This window comes from Eurytemora carolleeae, unplaced genomic scaffold (assembly GCF_000591075.1).
Source record: "Eurytemora carolleeae unplaced genomic scaffold, Eaff_2.0 scaffold130, whole genome shotgun sequence".
NCBI classification, from domain to species: Eukaryota; Metazoa; Arthropoda; class Copepoda; order Calanoida; family Temoridae; genus Eurytemora; species Eurytemora carolleeae.
In genome coordinates, this window is record NW_019397116.1 from 283,882 (window position 1) to 300,051 (window position 16,170).

The window sequence follows — 16,170 nt, forward strand, 5'->3', positions numbered from 1 at the left end:
TGTACCACATGTACTTTAGCTATCTATACTGTACCACGTGTCCTATAGCTGCCTATACTGTACCACGTGTCATATAGCTACCTATGCTGTACCACGTGTCCTATAGCTATCTATACTGTACCACGTGTCCTTTAGCTATCTATACTGTACCACCTGTCCTATGGCTACCTATGCTGTACCACGTGTACTTTAGCTATCTATACTGTACAACGTGTCCTTCAGCTATCTATACTGTACCACGTGTCCTATGGCTACCTATATTGTACCACGTGTACTTTAGCTATCTATACTGTACCACGTGTCATATAGCTACCTATACTGTACCACGTGTACTTTGGCTATCTATACTGTACCACGTGTCCTATGGCTACCTATATTGTACCACGTGTACTTTAGCTATCTTTACTTTACCACATGTCCTATAGCTACCTATATTGTACCACGTGTCCTATAGCTACCTATACTGTACCACATGTACTTTAGCTATCTATACAGTACCACGTGTCCTATAGCTATCTATACTGTATCACATGTACTTTAGCTACCTATGCTGTACCACGTCATATTAGAAATTAAGTTTTTGCCACAAACTCTAATTATTTAATTCCTTTTTCTTTGCAAACCTATGTCATTAGATATTTCAAACTATGATTACTGTTAGATAATAATTATCTTAGTTTGATTTAACTCCATCAGGTTTCAAAGATTTAGGGGTCAACAAATTTTGAGTTTGTGGCAACAACTCAATTCCTACAAGGTTTAAAATGTGATAACCTTGACATATGATGATCCATATGCTGTTCAACTTCTTGTTGTATTTTTTCATATTTAGGATTCTCATTCAGATCTTGCAGCAATTTAACCCGAACCCTGAAACATGCGACAAACAGTAAAAGATTGAATTTTAAAGAAAAAAATATCTCCCCATCTCTTAAAAAATGATTTTCATCCCACACTTAAGGTGTTTTTATCGATGAATTGCACAGCTGGCATTAGCTGGTTTAAAGTCGGCCCTGTGCTTAAAGTGAACGGAAGTTCAAAGTGCCCCCCAACCTGAAAACATTTGTTAAAAAGTAATTTCTAAATATTGATGTTAAAAGAGGAGGTATAAATCTAGCTCCAAGGAAAAGTTTATATCTTCTTATAAAAAACAGAAAAGCTTATCTATATGTATAATAAAGCTCTTCGCTCATATATATACAAGGTGTCCCACATCATATTAGACCGTTAATGGTTCTCAATTACAATTTCCGGGACATATCAGAAAATTGAAGAAGAATAAATCATTTGGAAAAATTGAATCAGGCTAATTAAACAAATTTTCTTGCAGGAAATGCTATGTTTGTTTTTCGAATATTGAATGCTTATTTTGGCGTTAAAGCTTGGAGATAATCTAATATGATATGGGACGCTCTGTATAGTGTTTATGTCAGCTCTATGGCTGGCTAAACGGGCAACGCCGGGCACTGCAGCTATTTTTATCTATTTTTAACAACTCTATTAATCGGTATGATTTGATAATGTTTACCTTTGTCTAAGTTTGAAGAGTATATAGAAAAGAAGAACTAGATGTAAAGTCATAACTATTAGGAATATATAAGGTATATAACACGCTGGCCAGGTATACCAATCCTGAATATAATTATTACTTAAATAATTACTTCACAAGGAATTTTACTTTACCAAGGGTTCTCGAGACCAAGTTTGCTTATTGGTAATATTGGTCGAGGGAACTCGTGGTTAAGTAAAAATTTTAATTTGCCGAAAAAGTAGTTGTACACTTTTGAGATGAAAATGCGCGATTTTTTTTTTGAAAAATTCGCAGAGCAAGTCCTTATCTTACTTAATTGTCCCAAGGGCATTCCCAATAGTTTTAACAATATCCAATCAGACAAGCCTCCTGAGTTATAGGCTAGCCTGGGAACCCAGATTTGCGGAAGTTAAAGGAATTTTACTTTACCAAGGGTTCCCGAGACCAAGTTTGCTTATTAGCAAAATTGGTCTCGGGAACCCGTGGTTAAGTAAAAATTTTAATTTTCCAAAAAAGTAGTTGTACATAGTTTTACTTTCTTTTGATATGAGAATGCGCGATTTTTTTTGAAAACTTCGCAGAACAAGTCTTTATCTTACTTAATTGTTCAAAGGGACGTAGTGTTACAAGTTACTTAATGTCACTCTGCTGGGGAATCCATGGTTCGGTAATCTTGGTTAAATGGCGGTAAAATATATATTTATATAATAAAATAGCGTGGAAGAACAGCTTTGTCTGGAAATCTAAACATTTTCCTGATCAATACCTTCTTCACCTTCTCTCAAAAGTCAACCCACTTAATCTAAAATTGTTAAGCCAAACTAAGAGCATTCCCAATAGTTTTAACAATATCCAATCAGACAAGCCTCCTGAGTTATAGGCTAGCCTGGGAACCCAGATTTGCGGAATTATATCTTTCTCTAATAAAAAAAAAACCGACCAAATCAATGTAAACTTTTAAAATCAAGCTACGAGTTCCCAACCTAAAATTTGAGGAAAATCGGTCTGGGAGCTCATGAGTTATGATACGTCTTACAACCAAACAACAGACAGAAAGACACTTAATTCTACATGTACCAAGTAGTAATCTCTGTAAGGATGTTTGTAAGTCCGATCATATCACTTGAACCCCTTGACTGATTTAATAATTTTGATGGGCCAACTCAGTGAGCCACGCGAAGTTTAAAAAATATAAGTTGAGTTGACTTTTTTAGAGAGAGTTTTGTTTATAGGAAAAGCTAGGCTCAATTTCCAGGAGAACATTTTTTATATTTTTTATTTTATTAAATTTTATTTAAATGGTAAAACGGAATTTTATGAAATTATATTAGCATTACTGGAGAACTTGACATTTTTTTTCTAAAAATAAAACTGTAGATAGCATTTTTATGATATATTCTTTTAATAGTAACACGCAATTTTATGTATAACCATATAATCATTCATTTATGCTGCCAGTACATAATAAAATCTGGGGGACCTTAAACACAATAAACACATAATATAGCAGTACAAATGTAGATATTAAACTATGTTGCTCCTTTAATGTCTGGGGTATGTTAAAAAAATAGAAATTATGATAATGATAATGATAAGCTACAATGTTTTACAAAAACGTTTAATTTCTCAAAAATATAAAAAATGTTCTCCCGGAAAATACGCCTTGTTGCTATACGTAGCTGTTTTTATACGTACGTTGGATTTCTATAAGGTTTGACTTCGACAATATATCTATCAAAGGATAAGTATTAGATCACCTTTGTTATACAGCTTGTTTTCATTGTAACTGCAAAGTCATCTGGAAAATTAGCCGATTTTTTAACTCTGCTCAGATTTTCAGATCTATTGGTGCTAGAGGGCAAATATCAATACGGTTTACAATGCAGAAGGGGGGGGCACTAAATCCTAACCCCATCCCCTCTGCCGTGTTATTATTAAAAAGAAACAAATACTACGAAATAGTTCAAATTAAAATGGCAACTGACATAATTAGTTGGAACTGCTTATCAGTCACTTTCACTTCCTAAATCATTCTCAGCCTAATTATTCAGAAATATGCTAATTCTAACAATACGTGAAGAACAAGAACATGAACATGGCCAAAAATAAGAACAAAAACAAAAACAACAAAGTAAGTACAAGAGTAAGAACAAGAACAAGAACTATAATATCAAGAACAACAAGAGAAAGAACAACCAAAAAACAAGGACAGGAACATGAACAGTAACAAGAACAAGAAAAAGAACTAAAGCATCAGGAAAAAAAGAGCAAGAACAAAAAAAAAGGACAAGAACAATATTAAACACAAAACGTGTCACTTGTGCTGGTACTATAATTCAAGAACAAGAACAAGAACATTGACAAGAACATAAACAAGAACAAGAACAAGAACAAGAACAATATCAATATAAAAAACAAAAACAAAAACAAAAACAAAAAAAGAACAAAAAAAGGAACAAGAACAAGAAAAAGAAAATCACTATAAAACAAGAACAAAACAATAGAAAGCATTAGAACTAGAACAAGAACATCAAGAAGAGAGAAAAGAGAAGAGAGAAGAGAGAAGAGAGAAGAGAGAGAAGAGAGAAAAGAGAGAGAGAAAAGAGAGAGGGAAGAGAGAGAGGAATGTTTATAATTNTCGCTTTTCTACTTTCATTAAATATCAGAGATCTAAAACGACTTTCAAGTCGCCTCTCAACTCCCATGTTTATTGGGACACCCTGTATTTTGCAAATAAAAAATTACTCACTAATTATTTACTTTAGAACCTGAAATTTTGTCACGTAGAGAATTTTATTTGATGAAAGATTTGATAGAAATATATGGACTAAGGACTTCACAATTGTTGACTTCATAGTCAGCTTAGTAAAATAAAGAAATCAATAAGGATATTTATTAACATTTATTGAAATTGTTTAAAGTGCAAAATACGAAATGTTTTAAAATAGTTTTTCCAGAGGGATTAAAATTGACTGGTTAGAAAATAAAATAAGGAACTATTGACGAATATAAAGAAACTTGAATTTGTTGCTTCTTTTCAACAGAGAAAAAAGAGTCATAAATATGTGAACAGTTATCACCTTAAGACGACATAAAAACATACATAAAGTGCATTTGATGTTTCCCTGGTAACATGAAATGGGTCCGTTGCCAATGCTCAATTACTATATTCATTCTCGCTCAGTGGACTTGAACAATATAAGATCATGTCTTTAATTTACAGGTCGTCGTTCTTTTTCATAGTTTTATGACAATAACAATAAATGGGAACCAAAATTTCGGACAATGCCGCAACCCTTTCCGAAATAAAACCCGGGATTTAAGAGAATATAGTTTTGCGGAGGCGGAATCATTTCCGAGAAATTTAAAAGCACTTACAAATATAATCTAAAATAAACTGACGACGGAGAAAAATAGCAAAATATTTCTATATCAGGTTATGTAAATATTTTTCTTCTTTTTCGTGATAAAATAACATGATATTGTTTAATCTGGATAAAACATCCAATTCAACTAATCAGAAATCCATTGAATGATTGCTTTGTCAAATGCTATTAATATACTTTGCATGTCTGTCTGTTTGTTTGTTTTTAAACCGATAAACGTCAAAATGTGACTGAACCGATTGGGCCCAAATTATTTTGGGATCTCACATAATCCCGAGGAAAAGTTTTGTAAAAATTCGATTTCTCAAAATTTAAAAAAGAGCAACAATTACAAGTTAAAATCGGCCCACCCTTAAAACATGCATGTTATTACAAAATATCGCCAAGAAATTTACAATTTAAAGGGTTTAAATGATCAACCTTAAGTATTTTGAACATTTTCATTGTTTGTTTTGTTAAAGATTATTTATACCCTTGTGAATCGGACAGAAGAACCTTTAAAATGAGATGCAGGTTATCCGAAAAAATAAAATGAAAATACTTTTCTAAAAAATCAAAATTAGAAAATTTTGAATTTTAAAGATAGTAATTTAAAGCGAAAGTCAGAATTTTTTGTTGTGAATCTCGTTGTCTCCGTCTTATGCAGATCTTAAAGATAAACTTAATCTTCAATATCTCGTGATGGTCATACCCTGGGAGGATTAAACATTGATCCCCAAAAGGGCACACATTTTATATCGAGATGAAGCATTCAATATTAACATTATCAACACAAAAGCTCCGATCTTAGTTCAAAATTCGTTCAATTTTTTAAAAATCTAATTTTATTCATTTTTTTCAAAAAGAAATTTGTTATTTTCTGAAATGATTCTTCAAATGGATATTTTCTTTTCTTTGATCCGAAGTTTTTCTTCTCAATAATAATACTTTTTATAAAAACTCAAAAAAAAAATAATTTGAACCGCCTGTTGAAATTTGAATAAACCAATTCAAAACCTTCCTTAATCTTTAACTTTGAATCCATGGATCAAATTTAAACCGGCAGTATAGGTAGTTGAGCGATATTGCTCAACTTATTTAGATTTCGTTTACCAATTTCTTTTAACATATTTTCCTTTAAAACCTATTTCAAAAAAAGTTCATTTTTTTTGAAATTTCACTCAAAACATTCGGGTCTCGAAAGTTTATTGTTTTTTAGAAAGAACATAGAGCTTCAAATATTCTTATATTCAAACAACAAAAACATTTATGCAATACCAACAGAATCTAATCTCATTCTTTTGTAAAACTTTTTAACCCTGAGATTAAAACTTTTGATTTCAGCGCCTAGGTCGTTCCATTTCTCTCTTGACGATTCAACCACTTCCTTTCTTTCAGAGATACTCATTGGTACAAAGTGTATATCAAGGTTATAATGCAATGAAAGTTATTTCAGAGGTTTACTCGTCTTTTGTACTGCAGTGTACTGACTCTGTGCGGTAATGTAAACACAAGACGGATGTCAAAGCCTGACATGGGATCCATCTTTCACATAAAAAATCAATGAAATATTCTAGTCATTATAGGAAACTATTATGTGAATTATCAAAATTATCAAAATTTAATGCTATAACCTCCTCGGATACTAAACGAACATGATGCATCTATTCTTGTTTACAAATTCCGCCCAGAGAGAACTGGTTTCAATATGTACGCAGAGTATACGCAACTGCAATTAACTTTCCTTGCATTACTACCTTGGTATTAACCNACAATTCAAATAGATAGTGCTAATTCACAATTCAAATAGATAGTGCTAATTTACAATTCAAATAGATAGTGCTAATTCACAATTCAAATAGATAGTGCTAATTTACAATTCAAATAGATAGTGCTAATTCACAATTCGCTTAAACTTGATATCTACAGTAAATTATCTATGGTTGCATTCTCTATGTGTATATATTCTTTAAGCTCCCCTCCTGTAGAGTCTAATGAATGTTTGAATTGTTTGATCTATTCCTCCACTTGCATCAAGAGAATTAGCTACTCTACTCTGGATTAAGGATAAAGTACAGGGGAGCAAAGTATATTTCCAGTGTTCCCTTAAAAAATGTACGGTCGTGAGAAAATGCCTGGGCTACTGCTTTCGGCCTTAAACATTAAATTTTAAAATATTCAAATAGATTTGTATGTATTTAAAGACTAATTATTAAATAATGTGCAATGAATAGAAGTTAAATAATCCATGTTTTTTAATTTTTCAAAAGACAGACGACATTCGAGACGTTTTCAAATTTCTTTTGGTATTGCTACATTTAACTACATGCCTTCATGTCCTCTTCTCGAACAATATCTCATCCCCGGGACAGGACGCTTTTTAACGTCACACCGAAATAGTTTCTCTTTGCGTATCTTTAATTTACATGAATATGTAATGGGAAAATTTTAAAATATAGCTTCTTCAACTTCATTTCAACTTTTCCGCCGATTTACATTTATAAGTAATTTTTCGTGGATTTGGTTACAATGTTTAACTTTTTTATAATTTAGAAGTCGCTGAAAAAAACGAAGAAAATAATAAAAAAGATGTAATTTTAGCAATTTCCGACAAAAACTCTTTTTTTGTCCGATAAATGTTTAAAGGGGAATATTATAAATATTTAATGATGCATTCTTAAATTGAATTAAGTTAACATTCCCTTTACATCCATTTTTTATTGAATTTTAATGAATATTTATACAAATATATTCATTTTTTAATTCAAATATGTTTACCTGTTTTTGAAAGAAAACAGTTATGCTCAAAGTAAATTTCTTTTTGTCAAGATTGGAGGTGATGTCAAATCTGCAGAATTATTCAACTTTTTATTTTTGAAACTTCATTTATAGAGGGCCATATACGATTAACAACAGTACCCCTAAACCCTCTTACAAATTATATTTAATTTTATTTTCAATTGTGGTTTGTTGATAAAAATGGCTTGCTTCAGAAACAATCAGAAGAAAATCGTCCAATTCAGACAGTTTTCAAGCTGGAACTATGACGATATCTTCCAAATATACATCGGATAAATTGATGTAAAAGGTACCATTGTGAATCGAGAATTCTTCCATTATAATGAAGGTCGCTTGAAGTTACAATGAAAATCCCTTTCAAATGCGATAAGTTTAAAAAAAGCGTACCCTGAAAAAGGTTTGCTGGTACCTCGGGATGCTGGGAAGGATGAAGGAAGCCATGTATGTAGTTTTTCAAAACTTTTTTAACTCTTGACTATATCATGCCCGGTACTTTACTTGCGTATGAGATTAAGTAATTCCGTTTAAATATTCAACCCTATTCAGGCTGACGTCTCCTTTACTCAAAATAGTCCTCATTGTGATACTTTGATAATTTGCAACAACAAAAAATTTACAAATTTAATTTTTCAAACATTTATTGCAAAATTCAGTCATTTAGCAAAAAATGAAAATTTTAAAAAGCCCTTGACCCAGCAAATTGAAATATGCAAAAACATTTGCAAAATTTTGAAAAACTGAATGCATATTCAAGGAAAACTGAAAATGTGCAAATTCCCTTTAAAGGCGTCTGTGCAAAAATCTATGAAAAATTTCTTCGTAAAAGTTGTGCAATTTACTTCATTTTGTTGAAGGTTTTCTAAAAAGCTATAAAATGTCGAAGTCCAATGACTGGAAGTAGGTCTAAATATAGATTTAGTCTGGTATAGGTAAAATAAGACTGTAAATAAGACTGTAAATAAGGCTGTATGTCTCAGGACTTTTTCAGTTATGTCTAAAATAAGTTAGGAGGGGGGGTCCCGGGGACCCCCCCCCCCGCAGCCGGAATAGCGTTAAAAGAACGCAGTTTATGAGATTGATATTTTCAAATATTATTCTAAAATGTCAAATAATATTTAAGTGCTTGGAATAATCAAAAAATCGAAAATTTTAAAGAGGGGTGAACATAAAATCATCATAAAACGTTTCCTTCCCTCTGCAGAGTACTTTATCATGGTAAATTTTATCAATGAAGCTACAATGTTAACTAAACTGTCTACTGTATACTGTATAGTGCTAGCTATAGAGTAGAAATTGTTTTCGGATTTTCACAATTTTTTTTATTTCTCAAAAATAAATCAATTTAAATGAAAATAAAATTAAATATTTATTTTCAGTTGTTAGCTAGCACTGGGAAGTTACGGACATAAAAAGCAGTGCTTTGCTCTAAGTAGCCTGGGTTATAATTGTCCCCCCCCTTCCATTTTACCTCCATTTCAGAAAATATATCTTAAGTATATAGAGATAAATAGCACCAACAAATACCAAATTAAACTTTAAATAAAAAATTCGACATGGCTGACACAAAAACAAAACTGAACTATAAAAACAAACGTATGTCAACTTTAAACTCTTCATTTTCTTTTCAGGGAAACAGTTAAAGTTGATGGCGGGATTATTAACTCAACTTCAGAAAAAACCCGAATCTTGGAGAATTTTGACAACTTTGTATTTTTGATGTCCTCCTGTTAGTGTTTATGAGTTATGAAAATTTAATCAGTTCTAATGGGGTGTATGTATGTATATGTAATAAACACACATAGTAAAGTGGAAATATCAGAGATCTATCAAGGATATTAAATAATTGATATATCATAGAATATATGATACAGGATACAGGATACAGGATACAGGATACAGGATACAGAGTAAAGGATACCGGAAAGTGGGTAAGAAGATACAGGATACTTAACACGTCACGGAATATATGATATTCTTCTTAAAAATTGTTGTCTTTGCCGTTGGAACTCAGTTTTACTTACTATAAATGAAGATTTTTAGTATTTGCTATTGCGTACATTAGGTGTGTGATATATATAATTTACATATTAAGCATAAACAAGTTGTCCCACAAAAAATGACAGTAGCAAAACGATTTAGATATGATGAAATTAATGTCTTAATCTTTGAATTTATTTGAGACATGTATAACCACAAAATTATCCTAGTCCTGAGATTTCCAAAATGTGGTCTGCCTTTTTTGTCCGGTCAATATTAACGGAGATATTGAGAATTTCGTTCAGATTTTGATTTTATCAAATAAAACCAAAATTGTTGCAATCTAAAAAAAAAATCATATCACCTGTAATATTCAGAGCACAAAAAAGCAGACCACATTTTGTAAATGCCAAGACTAGGGGTATTTTGTGAATATTGACTCTACAATTTTACTTCTAAAATTTGGTTTACGATTAAATGCCGTCAATTATTTCAAAGTGGTCTTGCAACTGTCATGTTTTGTGGGACACCCTGTTTTTTTGTAAAGACTCAGGATTCAAGAAACAGAATACTTGGAACTATACAATAAAGAAAGTAAATTATTATTTCACTTTTTTTGTTAAAAAAATTATATTTTTTCAGACAAAATGATGATTTTTGCAAATGAGGATGATATAGAGTTAGTAATTAGGAAAACTTTTACAATTCTTTTTTTCGTTTTTTCCACTTTTGTTATTTATATATATACAGGGTTACCCACAAAGAAGGACTCTTTAGAGACGACTGACCGTAATTTGTACCGTTTACATGTTTGCTTATATTCATGCAATTCCCTAAAACTGTAAAATATTAACAAATAACAAATTAAGCCATTAAAAGACAATGTGCAAGTTACCTTGCACTTTAGACTGGAATATCCGATTTACTACGGTACCCTTTCAGCCTTGATCTATCAAAACTGAAAATTTTAAATTGTGAAAAAATATAAACACCCTTGTCCCTTTTAAGAAAGAAAGACAATTATATCTTCCTCATTGTTGCTCAGGATACCGTTGTGAGACGGGCATTAACCCTATTCCTGCTAGGGGGGGAGGGGCAAGTTGACCCCCACTGTAGTTTTTTTTTTACATAACTTAAAAAGTTGGTCTGAGGCTGTTGAAATTTTGTGACTTTTCCTAAATACCCATGTAGCTCTCGATCTAAAACCGGGCTTTTATGCTAAATGCCTGAATCCTCAGGCACACCTTTGTTTTGACCCATTTTCAGTTGTCAAATTTTGATAACTTTTAGCTTTTTGGAAAGCCTATGACACAAGGAAACGTATTGCACAAGTTTTGCAGAGAAATTTTTGCACATTTTTAGTTTTTCTCAATTACACATCAGGTTATTTAAAATTTTGCAAAATTTTTTGCATATTTAAAATGGTATGGTTAAGGCCTTTTCAAAAATGTATATTTTATCATTTTTTAGACATTTTTTGCAAGCTTTTTCACTATATAACTGGATTTTGCAAAAAAAATTTTACAAATTTGCAAATTTGTTTCCAGATTCTTAAAAAAGAGTATAAAGGCTTTCCAATGATGTATCATTTGTCATATTTGGACATCAAACATTGGATTTAGAGAGGGGGGGGTCAAATTGACCCCCCCACCCCAGAGTATCCTGGTTTTCAAGTACCCCAACAGTGATAGGGGTCCCTTGAAATTACTTCCATTTCATGCTAAAAACAAGCTGCAAGAATAAATTAAAAACTTAATTTTGAAGAGTTCATTTAGTGGACTAAATATGACTCAGGTGGAGGAAGGGTCTAATTCTAGCCTGATTTTACAAATAACAGTTTTCAGGTGAGAAAATGGTCTGATTTTGAAACCACAAAATTTGACCAAATTAAATTTCAATTTATGCTGTCTCATTTTTTTATTAGAACAAAATTTTGCAGAAATGAATTAAATTACCAAATTTCAATATATAACCAATTTCGAATTCCTGCAAATCAAATAGTTTAATGACTGATGACTGTATCTATCTATCTGAACATTTAAGCTATAATTTAGCATGACAAATGAGCACACATAAAAAATTGAAAATGCAACTTTTGCTTAAACCCTTTTTTTCTTAAACCTAACAAAAGCTTTTCAATCAAAACTTTTCACATTTCAATAAGTTGTGAGTTTATTGTCAAAAAATACAACGTAATCCTTAACCGCAATTGATGTAAAATGTAAAATGAATCTAAAATTTTTGGAAAATATTCCCGCAATCTCAATTTTTGAAGGTTTTTGAATTTATTTCATCCTAAATCGCTTTATTTTGTATCTTTTGTAAAATAAATAAAAAATGTAGAATTGTATTTTTCTGTATCGGTGGGAACTAAAAACCATTGGAATAATTGTTGTCTTCTTTCTTTTTGTTATTTAATTTTCATTCATTTTATTCATCATTTTCATATTAATATATTAGTTATCAAATTCCGCGCAATATTCGCAATATTCGCAATATTCGCAAAATATAAAAGAAAGAATGGTAAACACTCCACAGTTTTATGTTAACAACTGTAATCAATAATAAAATTTAAAAAGTTAGAAAACTAAAAATATTTTAGAGAAAATGGAAGCCTTCGTGTTGAATCTGTGTCTACTGATTGGATTTCAGGAAAAGAAAACATGTTTTAATTTTAGAGGCCTTCCACTCTTAAAAAACTGTAGAAATGTTCCTTCCTCTTCCACCTGGAAAGTTTGTGGCGCAAGGGAGCGGGGGAAGCTTACCTACCAGGGCGAGAAGCGTTCAATAGATTTGAATTCAATCGCGTTTCGCTAGTGGGGGTAGTGGTCAAGTAGGCCTATGATAGGCCGGGTTTACTGTAAAAAGTCTGACCGCGCCATCAAAGTTTAAACTGAACCGGCATAAAATAAGGTCGGGTCGGTACTTGCTGCGCGCCTAAAGGCCGGTACAAGGGGTTGGTCCGGTTCAAATTCAAATTGACCATAGTTCACCGTGGTTTTGATCCATAGTCCAGCAATCTGTAAACTGGTTCATTTTTCTATTTATGCTTTATTATTTAAACAGCATTCACCGACAAAAAAAAGTAGAAAGAAGAATAAATTTTCATTTTATTTTGGTCAAATTGAGAAAGTTACAGCCTGCTGGGAAAAGGACCGTACTGTTAAATCTGCATGAGCTGTTCAATCCTTTAAGAATTCATCTTTAAATATTTTGTATGTGCTGCACCACGTTCATTAAAAGGACTGCATCTAGCGTAAATTGAAGTGACCCTATCACAAGATATCAACACCCTGATTTAAAGGTTTGTACCCTTAAAAACCTGAAATTATCAATAATGTGAAAGATATTGTCGTTTTTCTAGGTTAAAAGTATTTAATTTTGATCTAGTCCCTCTTTGTTTTTCAACAGTAAAAATTACAAGTCAAGCATGGCAGAGAAAATAATTAGTTTTCAAAATTATAAATACAGATATTTAATTTATACTTGACCAAACAAGCATTTCAGGATACCGTTGCGAATCGGGCTTTGCCATCTTTGCAAGGAGGGTAACTTGAATTTACACGTACACTCACTTAAAGAAAATAAACTAAATTCTCAAATATATAGTGGGAAATTATAAATTTAGCAAATTCCACCGAACCTAGTTTGATATCTGATTTAGAATATGATTTCTCAATAAATGCACCGTTTTCTGAGTAATCTCTGCTAATTATAAATTTGTTGCTTCATGAAAATCTAAAATATTGCAGTGATAAACAGAAAACTAGAATATAAAGTCGACATTGAAATATTTCTGAAGTGCATTTTATGTTGTTACAAAGCAATAGTTATACTAGCAAGTTATTAAATGACTTATGAAGTGAAATGGGTCTGTTTACACTGCTCAATTGTTGTGCCTTATGTTCAATTGGACTATTAGAAGTCATAACTTGAGTCTAAAAGTCGTCTTCCCAATCCAGAGTTTTCTGGTTCTCACTGTATTACTGTCGGAAATCTGGAATGAATCTGCATTAAGTTTGAGCTAAATAAAGTTAAAATAATCCATCCTAAGAAATGTTTAATTAAAAAACTGTTAAAAATATCACATTTTTCTTCTTTTTTTAATTAAATAAATTTTATTTATAAAAAGATATTTATTTATTCAATTAACATCCATTTAAAATTTCTTTTAACATTTAAATTTTTGTTAATATAGACTTAATCTTTATTAATCTAAATAACTGGAATTGTAAAAGTTTGTAATGTATTTAGTCCTAAAATTTTTAAATTTTATTATTTTATTTTTTTTGTTTTCTTTAATAGAGAAACGAGTTCTAAGAACTATTCCTGAGGTCATTCTCAGCAAAGGAAACATTAAATATTATATCATTTATTGAGATGAGATTATATTAGATTATCAAGTACAATTATAGGTGGCAACAGAGAAATGAATCAATTATACACGACGTCACACGCGTAAAATATAACAAGGAAAATTAAATTTTCTGACATTGGTTGACATGTTTTTCAAAATTAAATAAAATAATGTTAAAAGAGAAACTTAAGAACACATAAAATGAAACTTATTTTACTGTAAGATAAGCACTTTATTCTAAAATTATCAATACTATTAATAATTTTGTCAAACACAAAACCTGAGTTGACACTTGTGACGTCAGAATACAGCTGTACTGAGAGTTGCCATCTATTGTACTAGAATTATATTTGCGTCAAACTAAAGTAAATTTCAAGTTCTATTGAAATCTTGTATGTTTTCAATCATTAGAATTACATGTTTGAATTTCTTATATGTAATCGGATATACTTACTTTTTCATTCTTGTATGTACAATCAAAACAAAAGGAGGTAAACGGTCACAAAGTCGTACACGAAGTGTAGCAAAATTTGTCTCTTTTCTGTCTAGTTTGCAATTAATGGAGTACAACAATTTTAAACATGGTTCACATCGGATTAAAGTTTAAAATACAAAAAAAAATTAGTAGATTCAACTGTAAATAGAATAACAAGTATTCTCAGAATAGAAAAAGTAATCTTTGAAGAAAAAAAATTGCTGATATTTTGAGTTCACGCCATTTTTATTTAGAATTGATTTTAATATTCCAATATTGAAATGTTCGGATTACAGAGGGGTTTGTTATCTTTTTTATTCTTCTAATTTGGCTCTACTCTATGCTAAGGTATCTCTTTGATTTTATTTATGCTTAAAGGGACTGTATACGTAATTTAGAGTGAATTTATATTTTAAGAGTGGCATGTCCGAATTACAACGATACCCTTTAAACCTGGCCTATAATGTTATCCTTGTCCTTGAACCAATTGTCCCTAGTGTGAATAGATTGAATGTAAAATGTGTTAATTTTAAAATAGAAAAAAAATATTTCTCCATCATCGAATCACACAAATAGGCACTCTTTATCCTTTTAAAAAATATTTTTAGAAATTTAAGTTTTTCAATCTAAAACTAGTATTCACATTTCATTTTTTTCGTCTCTTCTCTTATTTTTGTTTTATTTTAGATTTTTTAAAATCTGGCGAGATATTCTTAATTTTACAGGAGATACTGCTGTTAAAACACAAGGTAATCTTTACTACAGCTACTCCTGTATACTGTAATCTTTACTACAGTTACTCATGTATACTGTAATCGTTACTACAGTTACTTATGGATAGTTTTTAAAAGAGATTAATTAAAATCTCTTTTTACTAAAATCATTGTATTTGTTGAAAGTCAAAAAAGTTATGGGAAAAAAATGTTTAAGACGTATTTAGCGTTTTACTAGAAAAACAATTAAAAAAACTTTTAAAAAAACAGTTTATAAAAGTATGTTTTTCCAATAACACAATTAAGTAATTAAGAAAGGTAAAGTTCTCACCAGTAATGGCAAATTGCAATTAGAAGCTAATTAAAGTAATTAATGTGACTTTGCTCACCCATTAGGGCACTTTAATAATAGATTTTATTATATTGCTTAAAAAGTTGGGTATAGCTCAAACTAAAATATATTGCACGCAAGACTGAAATCTTGTATGTTTTAAATTATATTCTTAACTTCTTTTTTTAAGAGCTATTGAGAAGAACAAAAATGTTTTGAAAGATATCTCTTAAAATTGTGCATAAAATCAATGCTGAAGGAGCAATTCGCGGTTACAAAGTCGTAACATGAATTTCTTCTGAATAGTTTATTTGAAAAAAAAGATTTACACTGTCGTAAAGTGCGATCTTTTACTCCATCTTGTAATAACGTATTCTATTTCTAAATTATCCGTTAATTGGATGTTATCTATACCTACTCTTCTAGCCTTATTAGCTTTATCATTATTATTTCCGAACTTGTAGACAAAAGAAGAAAAAAACTTTTTGTTAAGATTGGAAAATAAACATTTTACATTTTCAAGCATGTGGTATCTTTCAATTTGTAATATTTTTTTACTTTCCAAAAGATTTGAGTAGAAGATAAAATAAAATAATACATTTTGTAGCCCATAAAGTCGACA

The 16,170-nt window shown here is 30.8% G+C and overlaps 2 protein-coding genes across 2 annotated transcripts in view; both read right to left on the bottom strand.

The window, feature by feature from the left end:
* The window catches only part of LOC111712035 (uncharacterized), an 11,228-nt gene extending 7,834 nt beyond the window's left edge, over positions 1 to 3,394 (bottom strand). The window contains exons 1-3 of the mRNA XM_023486544.1: positions 3,289 to 3,394; positions 1,529 to 1,632; positions 775 to 870 (exon numbers count right to left, since the gene is read on the bottom strand). Of these exons, the coding sequence (XP_023342312.1) occupies positions 775 to 870; positions 1,529 to 1,632; positions 3,289 to 3,312 (224 nt within the window). The 5' untranslated portion in view covers positions 3,313 to 3,394. The remainder of the gene's footprint in view (positions 1 to 774; positions 871 to 1,528; positions 1,633 to 3,288) is intronic.
* Positions 1 to 13,901, bottom strand: part of LOC111712023 (uncharacterized) — a 34,199-nt gene extending 20,298 nt beyond the window's left edge. The window contains exons 1-3 of the mRNA XM_023486531.1: positions 13,897 to 13,901; positions 6,087 to 6,092; positions 4,292 to 4,302 (exon numbers count right to left, since the gene is read on the bottom strand). The gene's annotated coding sequence lies outside the window, so the exon portion shown is untranslated. The remainder of the gene's footprint in view (positions 1 to 4,291; positions 4,303 to 6,086; positions 6,093 to 13,896) is intronic.
* Between the last annotated feature and the right edge of the window lie 2,269 nt (positions 13,902 to 16,170).